Source organism: Talpa europaea (genome assembly GCF_964194135.1).
Source record: "Talpa europaea genome assembly, chromosome: 10".
NCBI lineage: Eukaryota > Metazoa > Chordata > Mammalia > Eulipotyphla > Talpidae > Talpa > Talpa europaea.
In genome coordinates this window covers 514,485-536,633 of record NC_140077.1, presented here as the reverse complement: position 1 = coordinate 536,633, position 22,149 = coordinate 514,485, and the positions used below count along the sequence as shown (strand labels likewise).

General features: G+C 71.7%; 2 protein-coding genes across 3 annotated transcripts in view; one reads left to right on the top strand and one right to left on the bottom strand.

Annotated features, from left to right (window-relative positions):
- The window catches only part of INPP5A (inositol polyphosphate-5-phosphatase A), a gene marked incomplete at both ends in the record, with an annotated part of 47,419 nt that extends 29,183 nt beyond the window's left edge, over positions 1 to 18,236 (top strand). The window contains 10 exons of the mRNA XM_084245896.1: positions 323 to 426; positions 2,999 to 3,051; positions 3,412 to 3,531; positions 6,955 to 7,039; positions 12,350 to 12,445; positions 12,524 to 12,598; positions 14,251 to 14,324; positions 16,987 to 17,098; positions 17,831 to 17,899; positions 18,156 to 18,236. Coding sequence (XP_084102022.1) covers positions 323 to 426; positions 2,999 to 3,051; positions 3,412 to 3,531; positions 6,955 to 7,039; positions 12,350 to 12,445; positions 12,524 to 12,598; positions 14,251 to 14,324; positions 16,987 to 17,098; positions 17,831 to 17,899; positions 18,156 to 18,236 — 869 coding nt within the window. The remainder of the gene's footprint in view (positions 1 to 322; positions 427 to 2,998; positions 3,052 to 3,411; positions 3,532 to 6,954; positions 7,040 to 12,349; positions 12,446 to 12,523; positions 12,599 to 14,250; positions 14,325 to 16,986; positions 17,099 to 17,830; positions 17,900 to 18,155) is intronic.
- Positions 18,237 to 19,744: 1,508 nt separating this feature from the next.
- On the bottom strand, positions 19,745 to 20,887 carry NKX6-2 (NK6 homeobox 2; the record flags this gene model as incomplete). Of its 2 annotated transcripts, XM_084244800.1 has the most annotated exons (3): positions 19,745 to 20,110; positions 20,207 to 20,379; positions 20,482 to 20,887. In XM_084244800.1, 3 exons carry the CDS (start codon positions 20,885 to 20,887, stop codon positions 19,859 to 19,861), a joined length of 831 nt encoding a protein of 276 aa, XP_084100926.1. In that variant the 3' UTR covers positions 19,745 to 19,858. The 2 variants fall into 2 exon arrangements, with proteins under 2 accessions (XP_084100926.1, XP_084100925.1); XM_084244799.1 differs by having other exon boundaries at positions 20,207 to 20,887.
- Positions 20,888 to 22,149: the final 1,262 nt, after the last annotated feature.

Genomic DNA, 22,149 nt, shown 5'->3' with positions numbered 1-22,149 from the left:
CGGGACTGGGAGGTGTCCTGGATGCCAGGAAGCAGTTGAAGTTACTGATGCGTCCACGTCAAGGGACTAAGCGTGGCCTGCAGCGGTCAGTGCTGTCCCGGCTTCCACACCTGCCAGTGGCCCTGGGAGTCAGGGCCTGATGCAGGGAGCCAGATCCCAGTGCACCCCAGGATTTACGAGCCGCAGGTGCCCCAGGGTCAGCACCCCCTGTCACGGGCTTCCTCCTGGGGCCCCTTGATGCCTATGGGGCCCTGCAGGGCACTGGGCTTGTGTGTGGGGTGTCGGATAAAGCTGTTCACGTTCTCTTTCTGGTCTTTTCCAGCTAAAAAGTATAAAAAAGTCACCGGCAAAGAGATCTACTCAGACACGCTGGAGAGCACGCCCATGCTTGAAAAGGAGAAGTTCCCGCAGGACTACTTCCCCGAGGTGGGAGCACCCCCCAGGTGGGAGCACCCCTCAGGGACCATCTTCCCCAGACAGGAGCACTTCCCCCGCACGTCCTCAGGCGGGAGCACCTCCCCGAGGTGGGAGCACGCCTCTGCCGCTTGCCCACCGACCAGAGCAGGCACAGAGTGCAGCTGAGGACATAGGAGCTCGTCTTTCACATAGGTGACCACACTGGCTACTGTCTATAGCCAGCTTCTTTCTGGAAGGTTCTGAAAGCTGCATGGGCCCTTGTCACGGCTAGTTACCGTTACGGTAGTGGGTGAACCTTATCATCACCACTTCCACGAAAAACATTCTCCTGCAGAGAAGCATTTGGCTCCCCTGGGCTGGGGGCCTGCACGCGGGGGCTCCCCTGGGCTGGGGCCCGCCTGCAGGTCGGTGTGCCTCTGTTCAGGGTGGTGGTTTCATGCAGCCTGTGTCCTGTGCATAGTTTCAGGCTCTGGTTTTTCCTGGCGGACGTTACAGCCGACGTGGAGTCTGATGATTCTTTGTGACCCACGTGCTGACCCAGAGCTGCTGGCCTGACCCACACGTGGCCTGTTTCTCAGGGCGGGCGGGGGGGCAGGCGCTGGCTGCTGAAAGGAGCCTGGCCCGGAAGCAGTGTGCTTGTTCGCCGCTGCCGCCGGCCAGCGCCAGAACCAAGGAGGCTCCAGAGGCCCTTCCCGAGGCCGCTGCTGTCCGGAGCCGCCTGTCCACCACTTTATTAACTCACTTTGTGACCCAGGCCCGGAGGAAAGCCCTGTCCCAAGGGATGGCTGTCACGCCTCCTCCGTTGTCCCAGAGCCAAGGACGGCCGCTGGCCCTGTTGCTCCCTGCCCCTTGCCACTGCCCCCTCCCTCAGCCCCCAGCCACAGGGGCAGGCCGAGCTGTGTGCCTGGGATGGGGGGCACCATGTGGCCCCCAAGTGCAGCCATGGGGGAGGACGCCCCCAGCCCCGTCAGGCGGAGGCTGAGGCCCCCGGGGCCTGGGGGCAGGGCGGCACTCACTTGGGGGGCAGTGGGCGCCTAATCTGGGCACGCTTGCCCCGTAAGGGCCCATTGAGTGCCATCACCCGGAGCCCGGGGCCGCCCTGGCACAGGGAGAACGGACAGCCTTCCCTGCTGATCCGCGGGCGCGCGCCTTGCCGGCCGCTGGGGCGGCCTCTGGATGATGCGAGACTATTTTTAAAAAGCAGGTGTGTGTAGTCGATCAGGACTGAGGCATTTTCTTCCTCTCGGCCGTAGTGAGAAATTGGTTGTTACCATAGATCACCGGGCCGCCGGCTGTTATGAAAGATGGATTAATCCCGCTAATGCGTGCGGCCGGCCTCCCCGGGCTGTGCGGGTAACCTTCGCGCGGCCGCCCTCGCGGGTGATGGATGCCGCCTCTTAGCAGATGAGCCGCGCGCCCATCCGTCTGCGGCTTGGGGTCCTGTTGCGGGTGTCTGCGCAGCGCCTCGTGCGTGCGCGGAGTGAGGCGGCTCCTTCCGGCGTGACCTGGACAGCCTCGGAGACGATGGGCGCCCAGGGGTGCACCCTGCGTCCCTCCTGGCCACCCGGAGCCCTGGCAGAGGCCCTGCCTGCCAGAGGCAGGTCTCGGCACGTGGACAGGTGGCGCCGACCAGGCAAACCCCGCCCCCCTTCTCGGCAGCCCCTGCACTGAGGGAGGCCCCTGGCCTGGAGGCCCCGGGCAGCTCCATCCCTGCGGCTTCGGGCCAGTGGGGCACGCGTGGGGACATGTCTGGCTCCTGGGCACCCGACAGTACCACGGCCTCCTCTGGGCCCCGGTCGGAGGCGACAGGGCCTATGCTCAGCTGCGGGCGTCTCGGCAGCGCTCTGTGTCACACGAAGTCTTCAGGCCCAAGTAACGAGACAGACGCATGCGCTACACGCAGGACAGACATGTGGACGCGTCCTAGCCCGGCAGCCGACTGAGGAGAATCGTGATTAGCTTTTGGTGCAGAAACACACAATGGAGGCTGATAAACTCCAGCGGAGAGCCACGGCCTCCGGCTGGGCTGCCACTGGGAGACACGGGGCCGGGTCTGCTGTCCTGTGTGCCCCCCTAGCCCTGTCCACCCCGCCTGGCTAGGGACCCTGGGACCTGGAAGCCGGCTTGCAGCTCAGTCGTGAGGAAGCGGGGCGCAGTGGGGGCGCCTGGTGATGAGAAAGCTCCAGAGAAGCCTGGGCTCATGGGGCAAGTGAGAGTGTCTGGGGGACAGTGTGTGCCTGGACTGCAAGGAGGGCTGGACAGCTACGCAGAGGGCTTTGGCGCCAGCCTCCCCTGGCTGGCACACGCCTGTGGCGAGGTGGCCAGCAGGAGCCCGTGCCGGGAGGCAGCCAGGCCGTCTGTTGCCCTGGTCAGCAGCTACGCAGAGGGAGACTCCTGACCCCATCGCGCCCCCAGGCCGCAGCCCCTCGGCTTCTCCAGCAAGGTGACCCCGGGGCAGCCTTCTCCCTGCGGCGGGCAGGCCCCGGCGCCTGTGCCCCCTTCCCCCGCAGGTGCAGCCGAGAAGCCCCGCCGGGCCTGGCGCGGTGCCCGCTTGCCGCTCACGGCCACTTTCCTCTTTCAGTGCAAATGGTCGCGGAAGGGCTTCCTGCGGACGCGCTGGTGCCTCGCCGACTGGTAGGTGCCCCCGCCGCCCGGCCCTGGCCACCCACGTGCCCTCCTGGGCCTCTGTCCGAGGGGGCGGCGCCCCGAGGCGCCATCCCGGACGCCCACGCCGGCCCCCAGCCCGCCCAGCCCCGCGGCCCGGAGGGGGTTGGAGCCCGGGAGCCCGGGCTCCAGGCGGCGGCGGCGGGGGGGGCCGGCCGGGTGGACGTGGGCGTCCAGGCGCGGGAGGGCCGGCGGGGCGGCTCCCTGGGGCGGGGCGGCCCCGGGGCCTCCGCCCTCCCAGCGAGGACGGCGCCCCGGTGGCCCCGGTGGCCGCGTCTGGCCCGGCCGGCGGGCAGCGGCCGCGGGTGACGCCGGCCCGTCCCCCCGCAGCGCCTTCGACCTGGTGAACATCCACCTGTTCCACGACGCGTCCAACCTGGTGGCCTGGGAGACGAGCCCCTCGGTGTACTCGGGCGTGCGGCGCAAGGCGCTGCGCTACGTGCTCGACAGGTGCGCGGGCTGGACCCCCCCCCGGGCCCCCCGGCCCCCCCCCCGGCCCCGCGCCCCTCTGCGGCCGCTCGCGGGGGCGGGGGGGGGCGGGCTCTGCCCCCGCCGGGCCACGGAGGGGGCAGCGGGTGGGAGGCGGAGCCGCTCGGTCGGGGACCCCGCGACCCCGCCCGCGCCCCAGCCGCTGCCGCGGCGACGGCCACTGCGGGGCCCTGGGCAGCGGGTCCTCCGGCCAGCCCTGGGCGCGCCCATGAGCCGGCTCTGCGCCCCCCGCCCGCGCTGTGCGCCCCCCCTTTCTGCACACGCCCCGCCCCCGCGCCGGCCCCGCCCACCCTGCCGCCCCGCCCCTGCACCCGCCCCGCACGCCCCGCCTACGCCCCCGCACGCCCCGCCCACCCCGCACACACCCGCCCACTTGCATGCCCCCCCCAGGGGCCTCCAAACCCTGGGCGGCGCTGAAGGGACAACTCCTTGGGCAGAAGGTGGGGTCCAGGGGAGGTGGGAGCCGGGGCCTCTCCCGGGACCTCCCTCCCAGCCGGCCGAGGCCAGCCCCTGGGGACAGCGTCGTGGTGGCCCTGCCGTGTGGCGGCAGAACGTGTCCTGGCCCCACATGGCCGCCTCCTGGCCTCCGCCTGGGCTGGGCTGGGCTGGGCTGGGCTGGGCTGGGCTGGGCTGGGCCGGGCTTTCCCAGGACCGCCTTGTGGCGCGCTCAGCCAGCCGCAGATCCGGACCTCCGGGGCGGCCGGCTGGGCACAAAGGCGGCTCTGTCCAGCTGTGAGTGACGGGCGCCCCTTCACGGGGGCTGCTAACCTTTTGGCAGCCACCAGCAGGCCGCATTCTGCTCTGCCGGCCGGGGACAATGCCCGCTGGCCCTTGAATGGACACTGCCACCAACAGCGCCATTCACCGCGTTGGGAACCTCTGGGGCTTTGTGCGCTGCTCGGGGAGGGGGCGGCTTCCCGCCCAATTCCTGCGGGGCCAGCGCGTGGCGTCCGCCCCCAGCCAGAGCCACGTGGGCCCACGGGCAGGAACGCGCGTGGATGCACCTGCGTGGCCCCGGGAGGGACAGCGGTGGGCGCCCGCCTCCCAGTGCCGACCCCTGCGCCTCCGCGGGAGCGTGGTCCCCGCTTCCTGCCGCCGGGGCAGCCCGCGCGCTCTCTTGTGCCGTTTGCTGGTCATTTCAACCTCTCGTCCTGTCACAAACAACTCAAAAGAGATGCAGCTCGTGGGCACAGCCCCGGCCCTGCCCCGCCTGCGCCACTATGGCGAGCCGGGCGGCCGTCCCGCCCTGCAGGGCACTTCCTCCCACGGCCGACCGTGTCCTCCGTCCCGCCCAGCGCGTCCTGGTCGAGTTCAGCAGGAACATTTTTACATCAGAACTGTGAAATCTGGACATAAAGCGCCCCTTTGTCCCCCCCTTTCTTTTCTCACAAATACAGTCCATTGTCACCACGCTGAAGTTAATTTGATCAACATTGGGACATTTAACTTTTATGTCCGGTCAAAAGAGTTGTTTCATGCTCATTTTGGGCATTCAAAGGAAATGATTGCCAGAAAAATAATGTTGCTGGGGACAATCGGGAGCAATTAGTTTCCCAGGGAGCGGCGCTGCGAGGAGCCGCGGGCCTTTGTCGCCGGGCGGCCATCCGTCAGCTGTCAGCCCTCAAAGCCCCGCGCCCTGAACGCCGCTCTCCGCCCGTTCCCAGAACTTGCTGGGCGGCCCCTGAAGCTCGGGAAAGCTCAGGGTCCCCAGCAGAGGCGGCCCCCCTCCTCTCGGCCCCTTTCCCCGCGGCCCTCCCAGGCGCTGAGGCCCTAGGCCAGGCCCGGCCCGCCCCCCATGGCGCCCCACATCCGCACTGAGCATGGACGCCTCGGGGCCCCGGGTGCTGCATGGCCCTGGCAGCCAGACCCGGGACCCGAGCCGGATGGGCCACCCGGTGTCCATGCTTCTCGGCCGGGGGCTCCTGGAGCCTGAGGACGCGTGACGTCCGCCGGCGTCCCCGCACGATGTGTGGGGCCACGTCTGCTCGCGGGGGGCCCTGGGCCCCTTTCGCTCAACTGTCCTGAAGACCTGGCGGCTGTGAGACCAGCCACCCCACTGGCCGCCGCGGCGTCTGCTGTCGGTGCCTTTGTTGAGGAATGAAACCAGGACCCCCACCTGCCGTGGTGCCTGCCCCCTCCCCGGCCCCCACCCCCGCCTGCCGCCCGCGGGGCCTCTCAGCGCTGCCTGCCCAACCCCGCAGGCCCTGCTGCCCGCCCGCTCCCGGCCTGTGGGGCTTGGCCGCGGGGCCCTCTGTGCGCGCTGGCCCAGGCGGAGGGCGCAGGCTGCGTCTCTGTGGGGCGTGGCCGTGCTCCCCAGGAGCGTGGCCTCCAGCGGGGCACCGGCCCGGGGCACCAGCTCTGCCTCCAAGGTCCAGCCCTTGCTCTCCACCTCCGTGGCCAGGCTCCAGGGCACGGTCAGTGCCCGTCACCCGACACAACAGGCTGTTTGCAAGGCCTGGAACATCGATCTTCACGGCTCTTCCCGTGGCTCTCCCGAGTCGGAGCGGGTATTGACGTCCTGCTCGTCCATCATAATCCCTGCTGACAAGGCCGTTAATTTCAGAACGGCTTTTTCCTCCTGGTCCAAACGGCGCTATATTGAAATTAAAAGTGAGCGTGCGGGGACGCTCCCCCTCCCCACGGCCGCCCTCCCTCCACCAGCCTTATTAATGGCCCCGCCCGCTCGGCCAGGGCAGGGCAGGACAGGGGGCGGGCCTGTGTCTCTGATGACCGTGTTACATGACTGCATGGGATGGAGCCGCCGCTGGTCAGCAGGCCCTGCCGGGGCAAGTCCATGCGGGGTCAGGCTGGACAGCTGCGCTCCCCCGAATGCTCAGCTCAATCTGACGTTCTCAGGCGTCCCCTTGGTTTGCTGCCTGGCAGGGCTGACAGCTGTTTGCCTCCTGGCCCTCTGGGTGGCCTCTGTCCACTCTCCTCTCTGGTCTCCACTTCCTGCCCACTGGGAATGGGCCCTGGCTGGGTGAGTGGCCAGGGACCTGGCCTCCCGGGCACCAACTGGCCACGAGCTCCCTGGCCAGGTAGCGTTCACTGACCCTCCAGAAATGAGGGCTGGGCGCTGGAGAACGGGCCCAGAGGTCCTGCCTGGAGAGCTCCTTCCTACACCTGGGGTGAGCGTCAGCGTGTTTGGCTCAAGAAATAGGAATCACGGGGCGTGTGTCTGTGTGTGCACCGACGTGTCCCCTGCGTGCTGGGGATGGAGGACGCGCTGGGGAGGCAGCGACATGTGTGGCCCAGGCCAGTGGCTACGTCCACCCCAAAAGCGGCCACTCGCCAGCACAGGGCCGAGCCGCCCAGCAGCTGCCAGCCAAGGCTGAGGCCCGGCTGCCTCCCAGCCCCCGGTGACCAGCTTCTTCTCTGCCCCAGAATCATCGACCAGCGATCTGAGAACGTCTCCTACTTTGTCTTCGGCGACTTCAACTTCCGGCTGGACTCCAGGTCGGTGGTGGAGGTAGGTCTGCCGGCCGCAGAGGAGAGCGGCACTCACTGCAGGCGCCACTGCAGCAACCAGGGAGGTTTTACCAGAGGGGGCATTGCTGGAGCTGGGGTGTGTGAGTCCCAGACGTCCTGTCCAGGGCGGCCCGTGCCCACGCCCCTGGCCACCTCACGCTGCCGGTGAGCGCCCCCCTGGGGTGCCCAGCCTCCCGGGCGCCTGTGCAACCATGCTGCTGAGACCCGCGGGGCAGCCTTGGCTGGGCCTCCCTGGGAGGCCAGTGAGGGGGGGCAGGGGCTGCCATGGGCCCCACCCGACTCCCACTAGCGGCTCTCCCCCTGCCCCTGTCCACCCTGGGTGTCCATCCTCCGGGGGGCCTGCGCCGGAGAGGGGTGAACGTCTGCGCAGAGGCTGAGCCGGCTTCTCCATTGACCGCCAGGGTTGCAGGCTCTTCCTGCGGGCGCTCAGCCCCCCGAGTGGTGATTGAGGCTCACGTCAGGCACCGTCCAGGCCGCATTGCGCTCATAAAGTGCCCCCTGCGGGGCCTGCTGCGGGGGTGCGGGGGTGCGGGGGTGCGGGCGTGCTTTCTGCCTGCGCGTGGAACTGGCAGCTGGGCGCTCAGCTGGCGCGGTGACAGCGGTGACAGTAGTGCCAGGCGCTCCCGTCTCCATGCGGCCCGGCGCCCGCCCACCTGCCACCCTCCCCACTGACAGCCGGTGACGGACACGTCCCGGGGGCCAGTAGGGGCTGGCGGCCGGTCTCGAAGGCCAGCTGGGAGCCTTCCCCGGAGGAATGGACGCAGCCACAGGGGCGCAGGGCTGGGTCCACAGGGCTCCCCAGGGACGCGGTCTGGAGCCGCCCCTGTCGGCACAGAGGCTGTCAGTCAGCGTGGCCAGGCTGCCCTGAGGAGCCGGTGCCCAGGCTGCCCTGGTGGTCGCAGCCCAGCAGGCACAGCCTCGCAGGCCCTCCGGGAAGGCCACCCGCCGGGCAGCCAGGTGACAGGGCTTGTCCAGTCTCTGTTCCCCGCCAGCCTCCAGGCCCAGGACCCCAGGTGGGCGCCACGCCTGCAGGCCAGTCCAGGCTGGGTGTCGTCACCTCTAGCGGGGCGTGCGGGCCTGGGCGGGCACCACGCCATCCACTCAGGTGCCCCTGCCCGGTCTCCCTTACCCTCCAGAAGCCTCAGGCAAGTCTGCAGGGTCAGAAGCCGGGGACTGTGGGGGCAGGACACCACGAGCCAGGCCGGGGAGCTGCCCCACTGCCCGGGAGCACAGGGCTGGGGCTTTGTGGGGCCGCTAAAGGCTGTGTTGTGGGCATCGGCCGCTCTTCACCGCCACAGGCAGGGGCGGGTCTCCTTCTGAGCACACGGCCTGCACACACGGCCTCACCCTGCCCGCACAGCCTCTCCTTGCGCGGGCGCCCGGGCCTAGCAGCCTCTTCCTGCTGGCCGTGGTGCCAAGTCTGTGTGGCTGGCGGTGCTGGCAGGCTCGGGGCTACGGGACTGTGCGGGCCGAGCCAGCGCACGGCTGGGCTCGTTTGTGTGGTTTGAAAGACCCTTATTTGAAACAACAGAGTTTTAAATTCAGATTGTTAAACGTGCAGGTCTTCAGCGAGCAGCTCGTGCTGGCCTGCTGGCCGAGGGCCTGCGGGCTGCGAGTAGCTCGTCCGCGGCGCGGCGCGGCTTGGGGCTTGTGTTTGGGGAATTCTCCCTCCCGGAAAAGGAAAGTTGACAAACGTCAGCAGGCGTTTCCAGTTGGGAGTTGATGTGAAATTAACTGTCCCCATAACCGCAGAAAGAGGGCAGAAGCCGGCCCCGCCCTCGGCACCTTCCCCGCCTCGCCTGGCAGTTCTCCCCGGCTTCTGCCCTCAGCTGCCCAGCCTCCAGAGCTTGGCCCAGGCGCCATCCGGACAGCCTGGCCAGCGCAGGAAGGAGGGGAAGCCCCAGCCCCTGGCTGCAGGGCTGACCCCGCTGGGCAGTGCTGGGGTCTGACCAGGCCACGCCCAGTGCACAGCCCCCTCCGCCGGCAGCACCGAGCCGGGCAGTGTCCCTGGACCGGCTGCTGGTGTCCAGCGCCCCCCTGGTGCCAGTGCTCTGGCCGCCCTGGGCTCCAGGGCCAGCCCTGAGGGGATGAAAGGGTCTTTATGGCGTGTTGTTGTGCTGGGCAAGCAGCTGACAGTGTCGGACAAAGGCGGCGGGGAGGGCTGGGCCCATAACCGGGCTTTTCATGGACTGTGGTGCCCGCCACTAGCATCAGCACCCCACCCCACGGGGTGGCCGGAGCGCCCCGAAGCAGCTCTGTTAAGAGCAGTCTTCTTTGGGGCCGTAAAGGGATGGGGTGTGCCGCTGCTCCCCGAGAGGATGGCAGGCCATGAAGCCGGGCTTCCCCCACAGGGCTGACGCCCGGGTCCTGCCCGCCCTGCTGCCGCCACCCAGCCAGGCCACCACGTGGGTTCAGGGCTCAGGAGCCAGAAGGCAGCTCCTGGACCTGCCGTGGGCACTTTGAGGAGGCCGGAGGCCCGGGGCCCACCTTGGACACTGACGTGGCAGCCTCCCTGCTGCCCACCACAAGGGGCAGTGTGTACGGGTTCATGAGGGGGTTGGCCAGGGTCACTCAGGTCCCATGTAGGGGTCACTGTTGTGTCATTGCTGGGTGTGACCAGGCCCCTCCACCTGGTGCTCACCACCTGCCACAGCCAGGCTGTGGGGTCATGGGCACAGCCTCGTGGGGAGCGTGTGTCCACCCACAGCAACTCCACAGGGCAGGGGCGGCCCCGAGCCCGCTGCCCGGCATTCAGGTGGTAGCGGGATCCCCAGGGCAAGGCTGGGCAGCTGCCCCCCTCGGCCGCCCAGCCAGGTCCCACAGCCTCACTGCTGCTGGTCCCGGGCGGCCTCAGGACTCACCGTGGCCTCTGCGGCTCGAGCTGGGTGACCGCGGGCCAGACCCAGTGCTGAAGGCCGTTTCTCCACGGCCTTCCCTGGCTGGCTGGGGACGGGCCTGCGTCCTCACCTGTCCACGCGCTCCAGAGTTCGCGTCTTCCCTGGTGAGACGGTCGGGGCTGACACCCAGGCAGGCTCAGAGTAGAGGGCTGGCCAGTGTGTCTGAACCCTCCCACTGCCCGGCTGCCCGGAGCCGAGGGCGGGTGAGACGAGGACAGGCCTGTGGACCCAGCCGGGGCCAGTCAGCACCCGCCAGTTCGGGTGGACGGAGCCGCTGGGGTCTGGCCGCTCAGGAGCGCATGAGGGGCCTGCTCCCCCTTCCCGTGAGGACAGAGGCGTATGGGCACCTGGGGATGGACCCTACACCTCGCAGGGCCCTCGGCTTGTGGCCGCAAGAGGCCCTTCCGCCCCGGTCCATTCAGGCTGCTTTGCTCGTGCCGCTGCCGCCCTGAGGCCTCACTCAGGAGCAGAGGGTGTCACTATGCAGGGCCTGCCCGGGGGGCGGGGGGGAAAGGCGCTTTCTGGGGCCCCTCCCCCCCCCCCCCCCCCCCCGCGGGACCCCTCTCAGGCCCAGGCCTGGTGTCTTCAGGAGGCAGAAGTGTGAACACAAGACTCAGCCCTGAGAATGCCCCAGGCCTCCCTCACACCGTGGGGGGCTGTGCAGGGCCGGGCCTGAGATTCACTCTGAGCCTCCACCCGCTCGGCCCTGGCAGGGTCGGGCTCCCCGGCCTTGGACAGTCTGCAGACATCTGTGCCCCCAGAACGTCAGGGTTGCCCTTGCCCCATGGAGACAGAGGCCCGAGAGGGGGACCCCGCTCACCCTGCCAGGACGCTGCTCCCCGCGCCTGCCCAGCCCCGCCCTCCTCCGGGCCGCGCGGTGTCCCCTCAGCTCCAGGACGCGGCCGGTGCCCCCCTAGCAAGGCGTCCTCTGGGCCCTGCCCGTGGCGCCTGCCCCTGCTGGGTGGGGCCCGACACCCCCCCAAAGGACCTGTCCGGGGCCCCTCCTCTGCGCCCTGGCCAGGCCGAGAGGGCACCACCTGAAACCACCTGTGAGCCCTGGACACGCAGGTGGCCTGGCCGCGGCTGTGGCCGGCTGAGCCTGGGTAGTGGAGGAGGTAGCGGAGGAGGTGCATTAGGGTGAAGCTGCTCCCCAGCCCCTGCTCCCCAGAAGTGTCTAGACCCCCTTCTCTGCTTTAACCTGCCCCTGAGTGTGGCAGACTGGAACTGGGTGCATGGAACCCACAGACTCCCCTTACAAAGCAGCACTCTTCTGGGGGTGCTGTGCCGGAGGGGGCTGGGCTGGGGTGGCGGGGCCTGGGGCTGTGCGGGGCGGGTTTCAGCCTGGGCTCCCCCGGCAGTCCCGCCTGCAGCTGCGGGCAGAGCTGTTCTGCGGGCTGGGACCTGCCTTGCGTGGGCCTGAGACGGGGCGGCGGCGGGGACCTGGCTCCTGGGGTAGCAGCACCTGCTTCCAGGCCGGGGCAGGCGCGTGGGGACCCCTGAGGCTCCCGGGCGGCGATGGGACAAAGTGCCCCCGGCGTGGCCGCGCGGTGAGGTAACCTCGGTCTCTTCCGAACATCACGTCTGGCGCTTCCCTCCCTTCCAACCAGAAGCGCCAAGGCCAGGAGGCCGGGCTGGGCTCGCGCTTGCTGCACCCGGGGGTGCGGAGCCCCGGGCCACCCCCAAGCGCCGAGGTAAAGCCTTTTCTCCAGTTACCAGCCTCGGGAGGGGCCGGAACTTCTGGACTGTGCCCGGCCCCGACACAGGCGGCAGCGCCCCCCCCCCCCCCCCGGGCAGCCCCCAGCCCCTCGCGCATCAGCACCGCTGGGGCCGCCGGCCGCCCCCTGCGACACCGGAGCCGGCGCCACGCGGGCCGGCCTGACCGCGGCTGTGCGCCCTGGTCTCTGCGCCCTGGTCTGTGGCCCGCCCCACGGGCACCCCCGCAGCCGGTCCCGCCCTTCGGGGCGCTGGCCCCTCCGATTCTTTCGGTTGCGCGACAAACGCGAGCGAGTCGTTGCGGTGATTCCCAGACAAGCCGCTGCACTTGTTCGCTCCAGGCTGTGCCCCCGCTGCCCCGGGAGAGGTCTGCCCGCGGGCGGGGGGGGGGGGGGGGGCTGGCGGCCGGGGTCCGCCTCCAGGGTGGGTCTCCCGCCGCCCCTGCCTGCCCGGGTACCCCCTGCCTCAGCCTGAGGACCCAGCCCTTGGGACTGAGCCTGGGGGTGGTTTAGCTTTTACGCCCTCAGATGGCCTCCCCCAGGCCCCGGGGTGAGGGCGCCGGCTCTGCCAACCCTCCTTCTGACCCGCTGCCCAGTGCCAGGAGGGCTGCTGGCCCCTCCCGCCCCCCCAGGGAAAAGGGGTGCGGTGGAGGGCCGCGGCTGAGGCACCCCTGTCCGCAGACGCTGTGCGCCAAGGCCACCATGCAGACCGTCCGGGCCGCCGACACCAACGAGGTGGTGAAGCTGATATTCCGGGAGTCGGACAACGACAGGAAGGTGTGTGGCGGCAGTGGGCGCTGAGCCTGGCCTGGGGGCACCCCCCCCGCCCCCGCGGCTGACCCCCCTGCCCCACAGGTGATGCTGCAGCTGGAGAAGAAGCTCTTCGACTACTTTGACCAGGACGTCTTCCGGGACGACCACGGCGCCGCGGTGAGCTCAGCTGCGGGCCTGGGGTGGGCCCAGGTAGGCTCTGCCTCTGCGCCAGGGTGTGGCTGACCCCGGAGGGCCGAGGGGCAGGTGGAGGGGACACCGGGCCGGAGGCCACAGGGCAGGGAAGGGCGGGCCTCTGGTCAGCACCCTGCACCCAGAGGCCGGCCTGCGCCCCCTACCAGCTGCTCCCTTGCCCTTGGGGTCTCTGGGGCAGGTGGGCTGACTGGCCACGCTCGCCGGTACCAGACTGGCTTTGCGTCAGCGAGTGCGGCCAACGAGCGGGGTCACGCCTGCATCGCGTGCCCAGCCGGGGGACCCCACAGCCTTCCCTGTGTGACCCCAGCTCCTGGCGCACACCTCGGCCTGGGGGAGCACAGGGGTCCTGCCCTCCAGGAGCATGGGGGTGGGGCAGCGCCACCTCAGGGGCACGGTGCCACCTTCTGCCCCCAGGGCAGCGCCCACAGGCTCAAGGAGAGCCTGGCCCCTGCCACCAGGTGTCCAGGGGCTCGGCGAGGACCTCGGGGCGCCCTCTGAGGGCACGGGGAGTCACAGGTGCCTTGCCGTGGAGAAACGTCCCGCACTCCCTGGGCTCGCTCACCCCTGAAATCGGGTCCCCTGAAGGGGGCAACGTCACTCTGAACGTTAGGACTCGCGAGCGGGTCAGCGGCCTGCAGAGAGGACTGCGCTGTCCCCTGGGGAGGAGCAGCCTGCGGGCTGGGCTCCGGGTCACCCCCACTGGCCACCTCTGCCCGGGGAACGTCGTCCCGCCCCCCGGCCTCGCCGGCCACCCCACGGTCGGCTCGGACCACGCGGAGACGCCCGCAGATGGATGTGGCGGCCGGGCCCGTGGCATCCTCCATCACCCACCGTCTTGTACCCGCCTGACAGAAATTTAATTCGAGCTGGCTCCTGGAAATAATCATTGTGTTTTAAGAGCGGTGATGGCCGGGCGTGATGGAGTGCGCCGGGCCTATTGACTGCCGCGTGATTTATGGCGTTGTTGAGTCGATATTCTCATCGAAGCTGTATAATTAATTATAAGTGCGGCTGTCAGGGCTCAGGATGGAGTGCTCTGGCGAGGATTTGGAGAGATTAAATTCCCCGGCCCGTCCCAGGCCGGCTGCCGCGCGGCTGCCAGTAGAGGCCGTCTGCTCAGCGTGCCCGGCGGCCATCGACCCGGCCTCCGTGTGGGGCGGGCCGCCCTGTCACCGTCCCCAGGGCCACGTCGCTGTGCCGGGAGACGCCGAGGTCCGTGTGGCTTTGGTCTCGCGCACGTGCCGTGTCTCACGGTTACCTGAGCAGGATCCGGCGCTGCCTGGCTGGGGCGCCGGCCCGGGCCGCCGCGCCAGGGCCCCCGGTCTGTGTGCACGTCGCCGCCAGCAGACCCCAGCGGGCCCCGGGCGGAGGGAAGCCAGCCCAGCGGGGCGGGCGACCGGCCACCGTGTCCTGCGTCCTGGGCCGCGGCAGCTGTGGGTCGGCACCCCAGAGGCAGTGGGTGGCGGGGCGGGCGTGCTGGCCGGGTGAGCTTGGCCCAGCCGAGGCTGCCCCTTCTTCCCGGCCACCCGCGGGCAGCCTGCACACCTGCAGACGCCAGGCCCCCGGGCGCGCCCCGGACTGGGGTCCCCGGAAGTGACCGTCTCCTGTTTCTCCAGCTCCTGGAGTTTGACAAGGAGCTGTCTGTCTTCAAGGACAGGCTGTGTGAACTGGACATCTGCTTCCCGCCCAGGTAAGGAAACCGCCGGTGCAGGTGGCCCCATGCCTGCCGCGTCGCGCCCACCCCAGGCCTGGGAGCTGCTCCCCCGTTTCCCTCCTGACCGGTGACCCGGGGCCGGGGAGGGAAGAAAAGGCCCCCCGGGCCCCCCACTTGCTCCTTTTCCAGACCCCAGGTGGAGACTCCCGCCCTGCGGACGTGCCCCGGGAGGTCTGGGGGCCGCTGGCGGGGCACGGGGCCGGGCTTGGTTCCCGTCTGGCTCCCTCGGGCTCTCGCTCGCCCGGAGCAGGTTCTGAGCGGGCAGGGCGTCCGCGCCCGCCGTGCTGGCCAGGCTGGGCTGTGCAGGAGGCCCACGCCGCCCTGTGGGCCCCTGGCCCCAGCAGCGTGTGGCTGCGCATTTCTCCCTAGCCACGCAGCCAGCAGGACAGACCTGGGCCAAGCGCCCAGGCCTGGTGGGCAGCATCGGGGTGGGTAAGGGTCAGGCCCATCAGCGCAGGGACAGGCAGGCTCCCGTGGCCACGGGGTCGAGCAGCTGGCCCGGAGCCGCTGTGGGCACAGACCGTGGGCACACCCCAGCAGGCTGGCCCCCACTGTCCCTGCTGGCTGCCACGTTGGCACCGCAGTGGGCGGGCAGGGCCAAGCTCCAGCCCCAGCGCCCCATGCTGGGAGGGACTCCCCTTTCAGCCGGCCCCCGCACCCCACTTGGCCCCGCACCAGGGCTCCCTTCGACTTGGAAACCGCACTTGGGGCCGACACGGACTTGCTGTGAGGCCCCTGACAGCTGCCAGTCTTGAGTCCAGGACTCGGGGCAGTGCCCACCCATGCCAGAGACTTGGCCCCAGCCAGGGCCGTGGCTCAGGGGCCTCCGGAAGGTGGCGGTTGGGCGCCCGTCTTCGGGATGACCCGGGGGGTGAGGGGGTGACCTGCACAGGGGGAGGCACCGTGCGTCCTCACAGGAAGGGGCATTGGGACCCCACTCCCTGCTTGGTGCCTGAGCGTGCCCCCAGCCCCGGCTGGGCCCCTCACCTGGCTGGGCCCCTGCGCAGACCCCAGGGCGGCTCTCCTGGCCCGCGGTTGGGCTCCGCCCTGGGCAGCCGCAGGCCCCCAATAGCCTCTCGGGGGAGGCTCTCAGCCTTAGGCAGGAGATGGCCCAGAGGCCGCCCCAGCACCTGGATCCGACAAGGGCCAGTGAGGCCACGTTCCGGCCACGCAGGGGTGGGGGCCGGCAGAGGCCCTGCTGACCTGCCCAGCCTGTCGGCCTCCCGGGGCCACACTGTCGGGAGTCGGGTCAGCCGGCCACTTGGGCACCAGGTGGGTGCCGGCCCCCGGCCCCGAGCACCCTTTGTGGCCATCAGCGTCGAGCCGCTGTGAAGTCAGGAAAATGGTCCGTCTTAAAGTGACAACAGCAAACCTGCTCCTGGGCGTGCGGACGTTTTCAGGAAAAGCGACTGTTCTCTGAAGACCGTCCTTGTGGGAAGGCTCCGCGCTGGCCATGAGTGGCCGCCATGAGTGGCCGCCCCGAGCTCCGGCCCCGCGGGAAGGTCTGCGGCTGGGGCCTGGCAGCTCCCTGGCCTTCCCCGGCAGAGGAGTGAGCGGCCTCTCCAGGGAGCGGCTGGGGGACAGTCGTTGGCCACGTGGGCGCTCTCAGTTGTCAACAGGGTTCGGGGAACCCGGCTCCCCCAGAGCCCGCAGCACCCCGGCCCCTGGTCCTAGGGATGTGGCAACCGCCAGGGGTGCCCACAGCCGGAGGCCTCACGGTCCAGCAAGGCCCAGGGCACACTGTCTCCAGGGCCCAGGGACATCCCCAGAGGCCCTGGTGGCATGTGGCCGTCAGCCACTGACTGCCCAGCAAGTGGCCGCTGCCCCTCGCATGCCACTGGACTCTGGCTGGGACAGGGCCCTGACTCCGCCCCCGCCCCTCGCCAGGCGGTCACCACCTCCTCCCCGGCCTGCCCCTTCCCGGGAGGTCAGGGATAGTGTGTTCCTGAGACGCATGTGGAGGCTGCTGTGGGGCCGCAGGCACAGGCTTTTCCTTGGGGACCGGATGGCCCTTCCCCCCGACCCTCAGGGGTCTGGGTCGCCCCCAGCAGTGGGCACCTGGCCAGGCCGGGGGTGGGGGGGCGGCCGCCACCCGCCCCTGTGGGGTGCATAGTGGCTCCGGGTCCCCCAGCCAGCTCAGGGCCCCAGCCATAGCCTGGGGAGGAGGGGCACGGGGCCCAGACAGGCTTTCCCAAGCGTGTTGGTGATGTGATGGCGGCGGCTGGGCTACCTGAAGGCGCCTGACGGTCACCTTCGGCACTGGGATCTCAGGCCCCCAAGAGCCGTGGTTGTCAGGCACCCTGACTCTGGCCCCCTCGGCAGAGCGGCCTAGACACGCGCCTGCCTGCGGAGGAAGGCCCCAGCCGTCCAGCTGGGCTGGCCACGGACTCCTCACCCCATACTGGTGTCGGGGTCACAGGTGCCCTGGGCGACGGGCCAAGGGCAGCGCCCCCACCATGGCTTCAGGACTGGCTTCTCTGTCCTCCTGAATCACCTTGGACCCTGCGGTCTGCCTGGCACCAAGGCCACACAGGCGCAGCGTCCCCGGAGACGCTGCAGCCGGGATTCGGTGAGCGCAGACGCCGCGGGCTTGCCCGGGGTCCCGGAAATGTCCCGTAACCCTCCCGTGTCTCCACAGCTACCCCTACAGCGAGGATGCCCGCCAGGGCCGGCAGTACATGAACACCCGCTGCCCTGCCTGGTGCGACCGCGTGCTCATGTCCCCCGCGGCCAAGGAGCTGCTTCTGCGGGTGAGTGTGGGGTCCGATTTCCCCCGGAGCCCTGCCCCGCCCGGAGCCTGCGCCCCGCTGGGGGCCACGGCCGTCCCCGGGGCCTCGCCGCATGGAGGCGGCAGGTGGGAGCCAGCATCTCCTGCCCAGGGCCCCCGGGCAGCCTCTGGGGCCCAGCCCGAGCTGCTTCCGCCGCGGCCCAGGGCTGGCACAGCCCCTGCCAGCGAGCAGGTAAAGGCTGCGCTGCGGCCCCGCCCGCCCGCACAGCCTCATCCATCAGCCACGCCTGGTCGCCCCCGCCTCAGCCAAGGCGGGGCGCTCGCTGAGGTGTGCCCGCCCTGCCGTCTGCGCCTGTCTCCAGCCCGTTCCGCGCCGCCTGCCTCGATTACCGCGCTGATGCTGACGCTCGCCTCCTGCTCCCCGCAGCCCCCCATGCCTGGCGCGGAGGCAGATCCGCCCCGAGCCCCCGGGGCTCTGACGGCGCAGGGAGGTCGTCACCTGCGACACATCGGGCCGGACGTCTGCACGGGGCTCCCTGCCCCCAGAGCCGCGGCCGAGGGCAGCTGCAGGGAGCCCAGGCCTGGCCTGGGGCAGGCTGAGCTGGCCCTGCTAGTCCGGGCTAGTGGGCCCTGGCGGGCGGGCGCGTCCGCTGGGGTGGGCCGGAGAGCATGGCCCCCTCGCCAGGCCAGGGGCGGGCTGTCGGGACAGGCACCGGCAGGCTCCCCACGGCCTCCCCTCTGTTTGCTTTCCCAGTCGGAGAGCGAGGAGAAGGTCGTCACCTACGACCACATCGGGCCGGACGTCTGCATGGGGGACCACAAGGTGACGCGCGGGCGGCCCCTCGTGCCCAGGTGGCCTCACCGCCGGCGGCCGGTCTGTCCACCCGCTGCCGGGCGAGCGGGACCCCGCGGGGGCGGGCGGGGCGGAAGGGGGCGGAATGAAACACACGACTGGACTCTCGGAGGGGAGAGCCGCGGCCGCAGCCCACGGGCCGGGCCGGGCCGGGCCGGCCGCGGGGCGGGCTGGGGGGGCGGGGCACCCCGGCCGCCGCCCGGAGCTGACGCGCTGTCCCCCGCAGCCCGTGTTCCTGGCCTTCCGACTCGCGCCCGGGGCAGGTAAAGCGCGCGCGCGCGTGCACACGTGCTGTGTGGTGCAGTGACGGCGGTAAATATGCCCCCCCCCGCCCCCCGCGAGCCCCCCGCGCGCGTGGGCCCGTGACGAGCCGCCCCTTCCCCGCAGGGAGGCGGAGCCCGCGGCCCGAGCGGCCCCCCGCGAGCCCCCGGCGCACACCCCGGCCGCCGCCGCCCCCGTAGCCCCAGCCGCTCGCGCCGGCCACGCTGCGCTTCCACTGGACGCGGACGCCGCACATACCTCGCCCCGCCGCGCGCCGGCGGCGCCACTGCCAGGGCCTGCGTCCGAATCACACTGCAGCCGCTTTCCATTTTTATATATAAATATATAGAGATATATACTTTTTAAAGATAATTTATAAATCTTACCAAAACGTCTGCTAAGTATACCGTCCGGTCCGCCCCAGCCCGCCCGCCCTGCCCAGCCCGGGCGGCCGGACGGCGAGCGCGCGGCCAGCGGTGCCCCCGGGACTTGCGAGCCGTCTGTCTGTCTTTGTCATGTTCTATGGTGCCAAGTGTCCTACATTAAGACAATAATACCCCGGGAGGAGAGAGACGCCGCCTGCTGCCCGCGCGGCCGCGGCTGTCGCCCACCCCGGGGCGGCCTGCAGCTGGTCACCGCCGCCCCGCGCCCGCTCCCCGCCCGCCCCAGACACTACAGACCCGGCGCGAGGGCCGCCGGCGAGGGCAGCGGTGGGCGTCCAGCCCCGCCTGCCCCGCCTGCCCCGCCCCGCCGCCGTCCTGGTCACGGGTTTCAGCTGTGGTCACTTCGGAGGCCTTTAGAAATGACCGTTTTGGTTCCTAAGCAATAAAATTGACCATGGAGAAACAGCTCTGCCTGGGGTGTTCCTTCGCTCCGCCCGCCCCTCCCGCCGCGCGCCCGGTCACCCTGGTGGGAGCTGACGGGGTCCCCACGGGGTCCCCTCGCGCCGTGCGGGGCGAGAGCAGCCGGGACACGCGCCTGCTCCTTTGTCAGGGCGGCCCAGGCCGGGGTGCCCGAGCCAGCGGCGGGCGCGGGGCGTCCTTTGTCGCGGCTGTCCGGCTGCCCGGCGTGGGCGGGGCCCGGGGAGGGGCGGGCCGAGCCGGGGCGCAGCCGCCCTGGCCCCTGGGCCCCGCGTCGAGCCCCCTTCTCGGGACCGCGCGGCCCGGCGGGGCCCAGGTGCGCGCCGGCGCTTTCACAGGGAGGCCCGGGAGGCGGCCGGGGAGCAGGGCGGGGCGCCCCTCGCCTCCGGGACGGGGAGGCCCGGCCCGGCAGGGCGGTTGCGGGGGGGGGGGGGGGGCCCTTCCGGGCGCTGAAGTCTGCCCCGAACCCACCGTCTGCCCGACCCCGCCGCGGGCCCGCAGTCCAGAGGGTGTCGGGGCGCGGCCGGCGCCGGGAGGCTGAGCGCGGGCGGCGCCTGAGCCCGGCCCGGGGCCCTCCCCGGCCTTCGCGGGGTCCGGGGCGCCGGCGGCGCGGGGGCGGGCGGCGGGCGGCGCGGGGGGCCGGGCGGGCCGGGCCGGGCGAGGAAAGGACACGCGGAGCAGCGCGGGCGCCGGGGCGGCCGGACGGGCTCAGTGTTTATTGACCAGGGAGGGGCGGCCGGGCGCGCGGGCCGGGCCGCGCTATAACTTACTCTGTAAAAATATATACACGCGCGGCCCGCGCCCCCGCTCACGACGCGCCCCCCGCGCCGGGGCCGCCCGCGCTGGCGAGCGCGGGGCGCGCGGGCTTGTGCCGCCGGAGCAGCCGCGCCACCTTCTCGGCGTCCGAGTCGGGGTCCAGCGGGCGCGTGTACTCGTCGTCCTCGGCGTCCGAGCCGCCGCCCTTCAGCCGCTCGGCGTCCGAGTCCTGCCGCCTCTTGGCCGACGCCATCTCCGCGGCGTGCCGCTTGCGCCACTTGGTGCGGCGGTTCTGGAACCACACCTGCGGGCGCGGGGCCGTGAGGCGCGCGCCGCCCCGCCCCGCCCCGCCCCGGCCGCGCCCGGCGCCCGCTCACCTTGCCCGGGCGCGGCCCCTCACCTTGACCTGGCTCTCCGTCATGCCCAGCGAGTAGGCGAGCCGCGCGCGCTCGGGCCCCGCCAGGTACTTGGTCTGCTCGAAGGTCTTCTCCAGCGCGAAGATCTGCTGGCCCGAGAAGGTCGGCCGCGAGTGCTTCTTCTTGCCGTCCTTGTCCAGCGCCGCGCCGGCCTGGGCTGAGAGGGGGCCGGTGAGCGCGGCCGGCCGCCCCCCGCCTGCCGCCCCGCGCCCCCGCCCGCCGCCCCGCGCCCCCCGCCCGCCCCCCGCGGGCCACCTACCCGGGCCGGCCAGGCGCGGGTCCCTCCAGGGCGAGCCCTGCACCACGCCGGGCCAGAAGATGGGCGCGCGCCCGGGCAGCTCGGCCAGCGGCTTGGGGTAGCCGCGCGCCACGGCGGCCGCGGGCCCGAAGTAGACGCCGGCCGACGAGGCGAGCCCGCCGAGACGGGGCAGCCCGCCCAGGAGGCCGCCGCCCGCCGCGCCCACGGGCCGGCCCAGGATGTCGCTGATGCCGTGCGGGGTCCCGAGCGGCAGCGGCGCGCCCAGGCCGCCCAGCGCGGGCGCCTTGAAGCCGGCGGGGCCCTGCAGCGCGTAGGGGAACAGCGACGTCTTCATCTCGGCCATGTTGTGCAGCGCGGCCAGCGGCGCGCTGCCCAGCACGAACGCGCCCGGGCGGTTAGCGTCCATGGGCGCCGCCGCCGCCGGCCCGGGCGCCCATCCGGGCCCCGCCGCGCCGCCCGCCGCCGGCCCGAGGCCTTGGCGCGGCCGGGCGGCCCGGCTGCAGGGGGCGCGGGCGCCGACGGCCCGGGGCGCGGCGGGCGCGGGCGGCTCGGGCGGCTCGGCGGGCGCGGGCGGTCCGGGCGGCGGGCGGCGGGCGCGGGCGGCTCCGGGGCCGGTCGGAGCGGCGCGGCGCGGGCCGGGCGCGCAGATAACCGCGGGGCCCCCGCGCGGCGCGCGCGCTGATTGGCCGCGGGCGCCCGCGGCCCGGCCATTGGCCCGCGCCCCGCCCGCCCGCGCGCCCCGCCGGCCGCGCACTCCATGAAGGGCCCATTAGCGCGGCAGGTGCTCCCGGGCTGTAAATTCGCCCCCTGATTTATCTCCCCAGGGACGAAATAAATCCGGCTGGATGGGAGTTTAGTTAGGCAAAGGTTTTAATGGGAAATCAGGAAAAAATACGAGAACATATTTTATGGCCTGAAGGCATGCAGATTTGAGGACCCGCGCGGCGGCTCCGGGCGCCCCATTGGGCGAAGAGCCGCGGGAGGCCGGGCGCGGGGAGCCGGCGCGCACCGTGCGGGGTGCAGCCCGCGCCCCGCCATCGATTCCCCGCCGCGCGGGCGTGGGCTGGGGCGGCGGGGAGGGAGCAGGACCGCGGATGCTTCCGGAGAGCGCTCGGGCGGCCGGGCCGGCTCGCACGCGGGACCCGGGAGTCCACGCCGACTCCAGGCGCGCCGACCTGTCCCGGGGCCACCGGCCGACGGCTGGCGCGGGGCCGCACGACAGGCCGCCCCCTCGCGCTGCCGGCTGGAGGGCGCCCTGGCCTCGCCCAGCCCCGGGGACCGTCCCTTGCCGGGACGCGAGGCCTGCGGTTCTGAGCCCGCGCCTGGTGCTTCCCAGCGGCGAAGTCACAGCTCGGTTCCCGGGAGGCAACCCCGGCGGAGCGGCGGCCCCCACCGGCGCCCAGGCCCGGGGCCCAGCGGCTCCCTGCGGACGCGCGGCCGCTCCCCGCCTGGAGGCCCGCGGGCTGGGGCGGGCCGGGGGGCACGTTCAGCGTCCTGAGTGGGTCGGTGTCCGAAGCGCAGGCCCGGAGCCCCAACCGCGCTCGGGCGCGGGAGCCCGTGTGTCGTCTCTGGACAAAGAGGCCCCCACCCAGTTCCCCTAAGGTCGCCGAGGACTCCCGCGCGGGGAGCAGGGCAGGAGGGCGCGGCGCGGTGCCCGGCCCGCGCGCG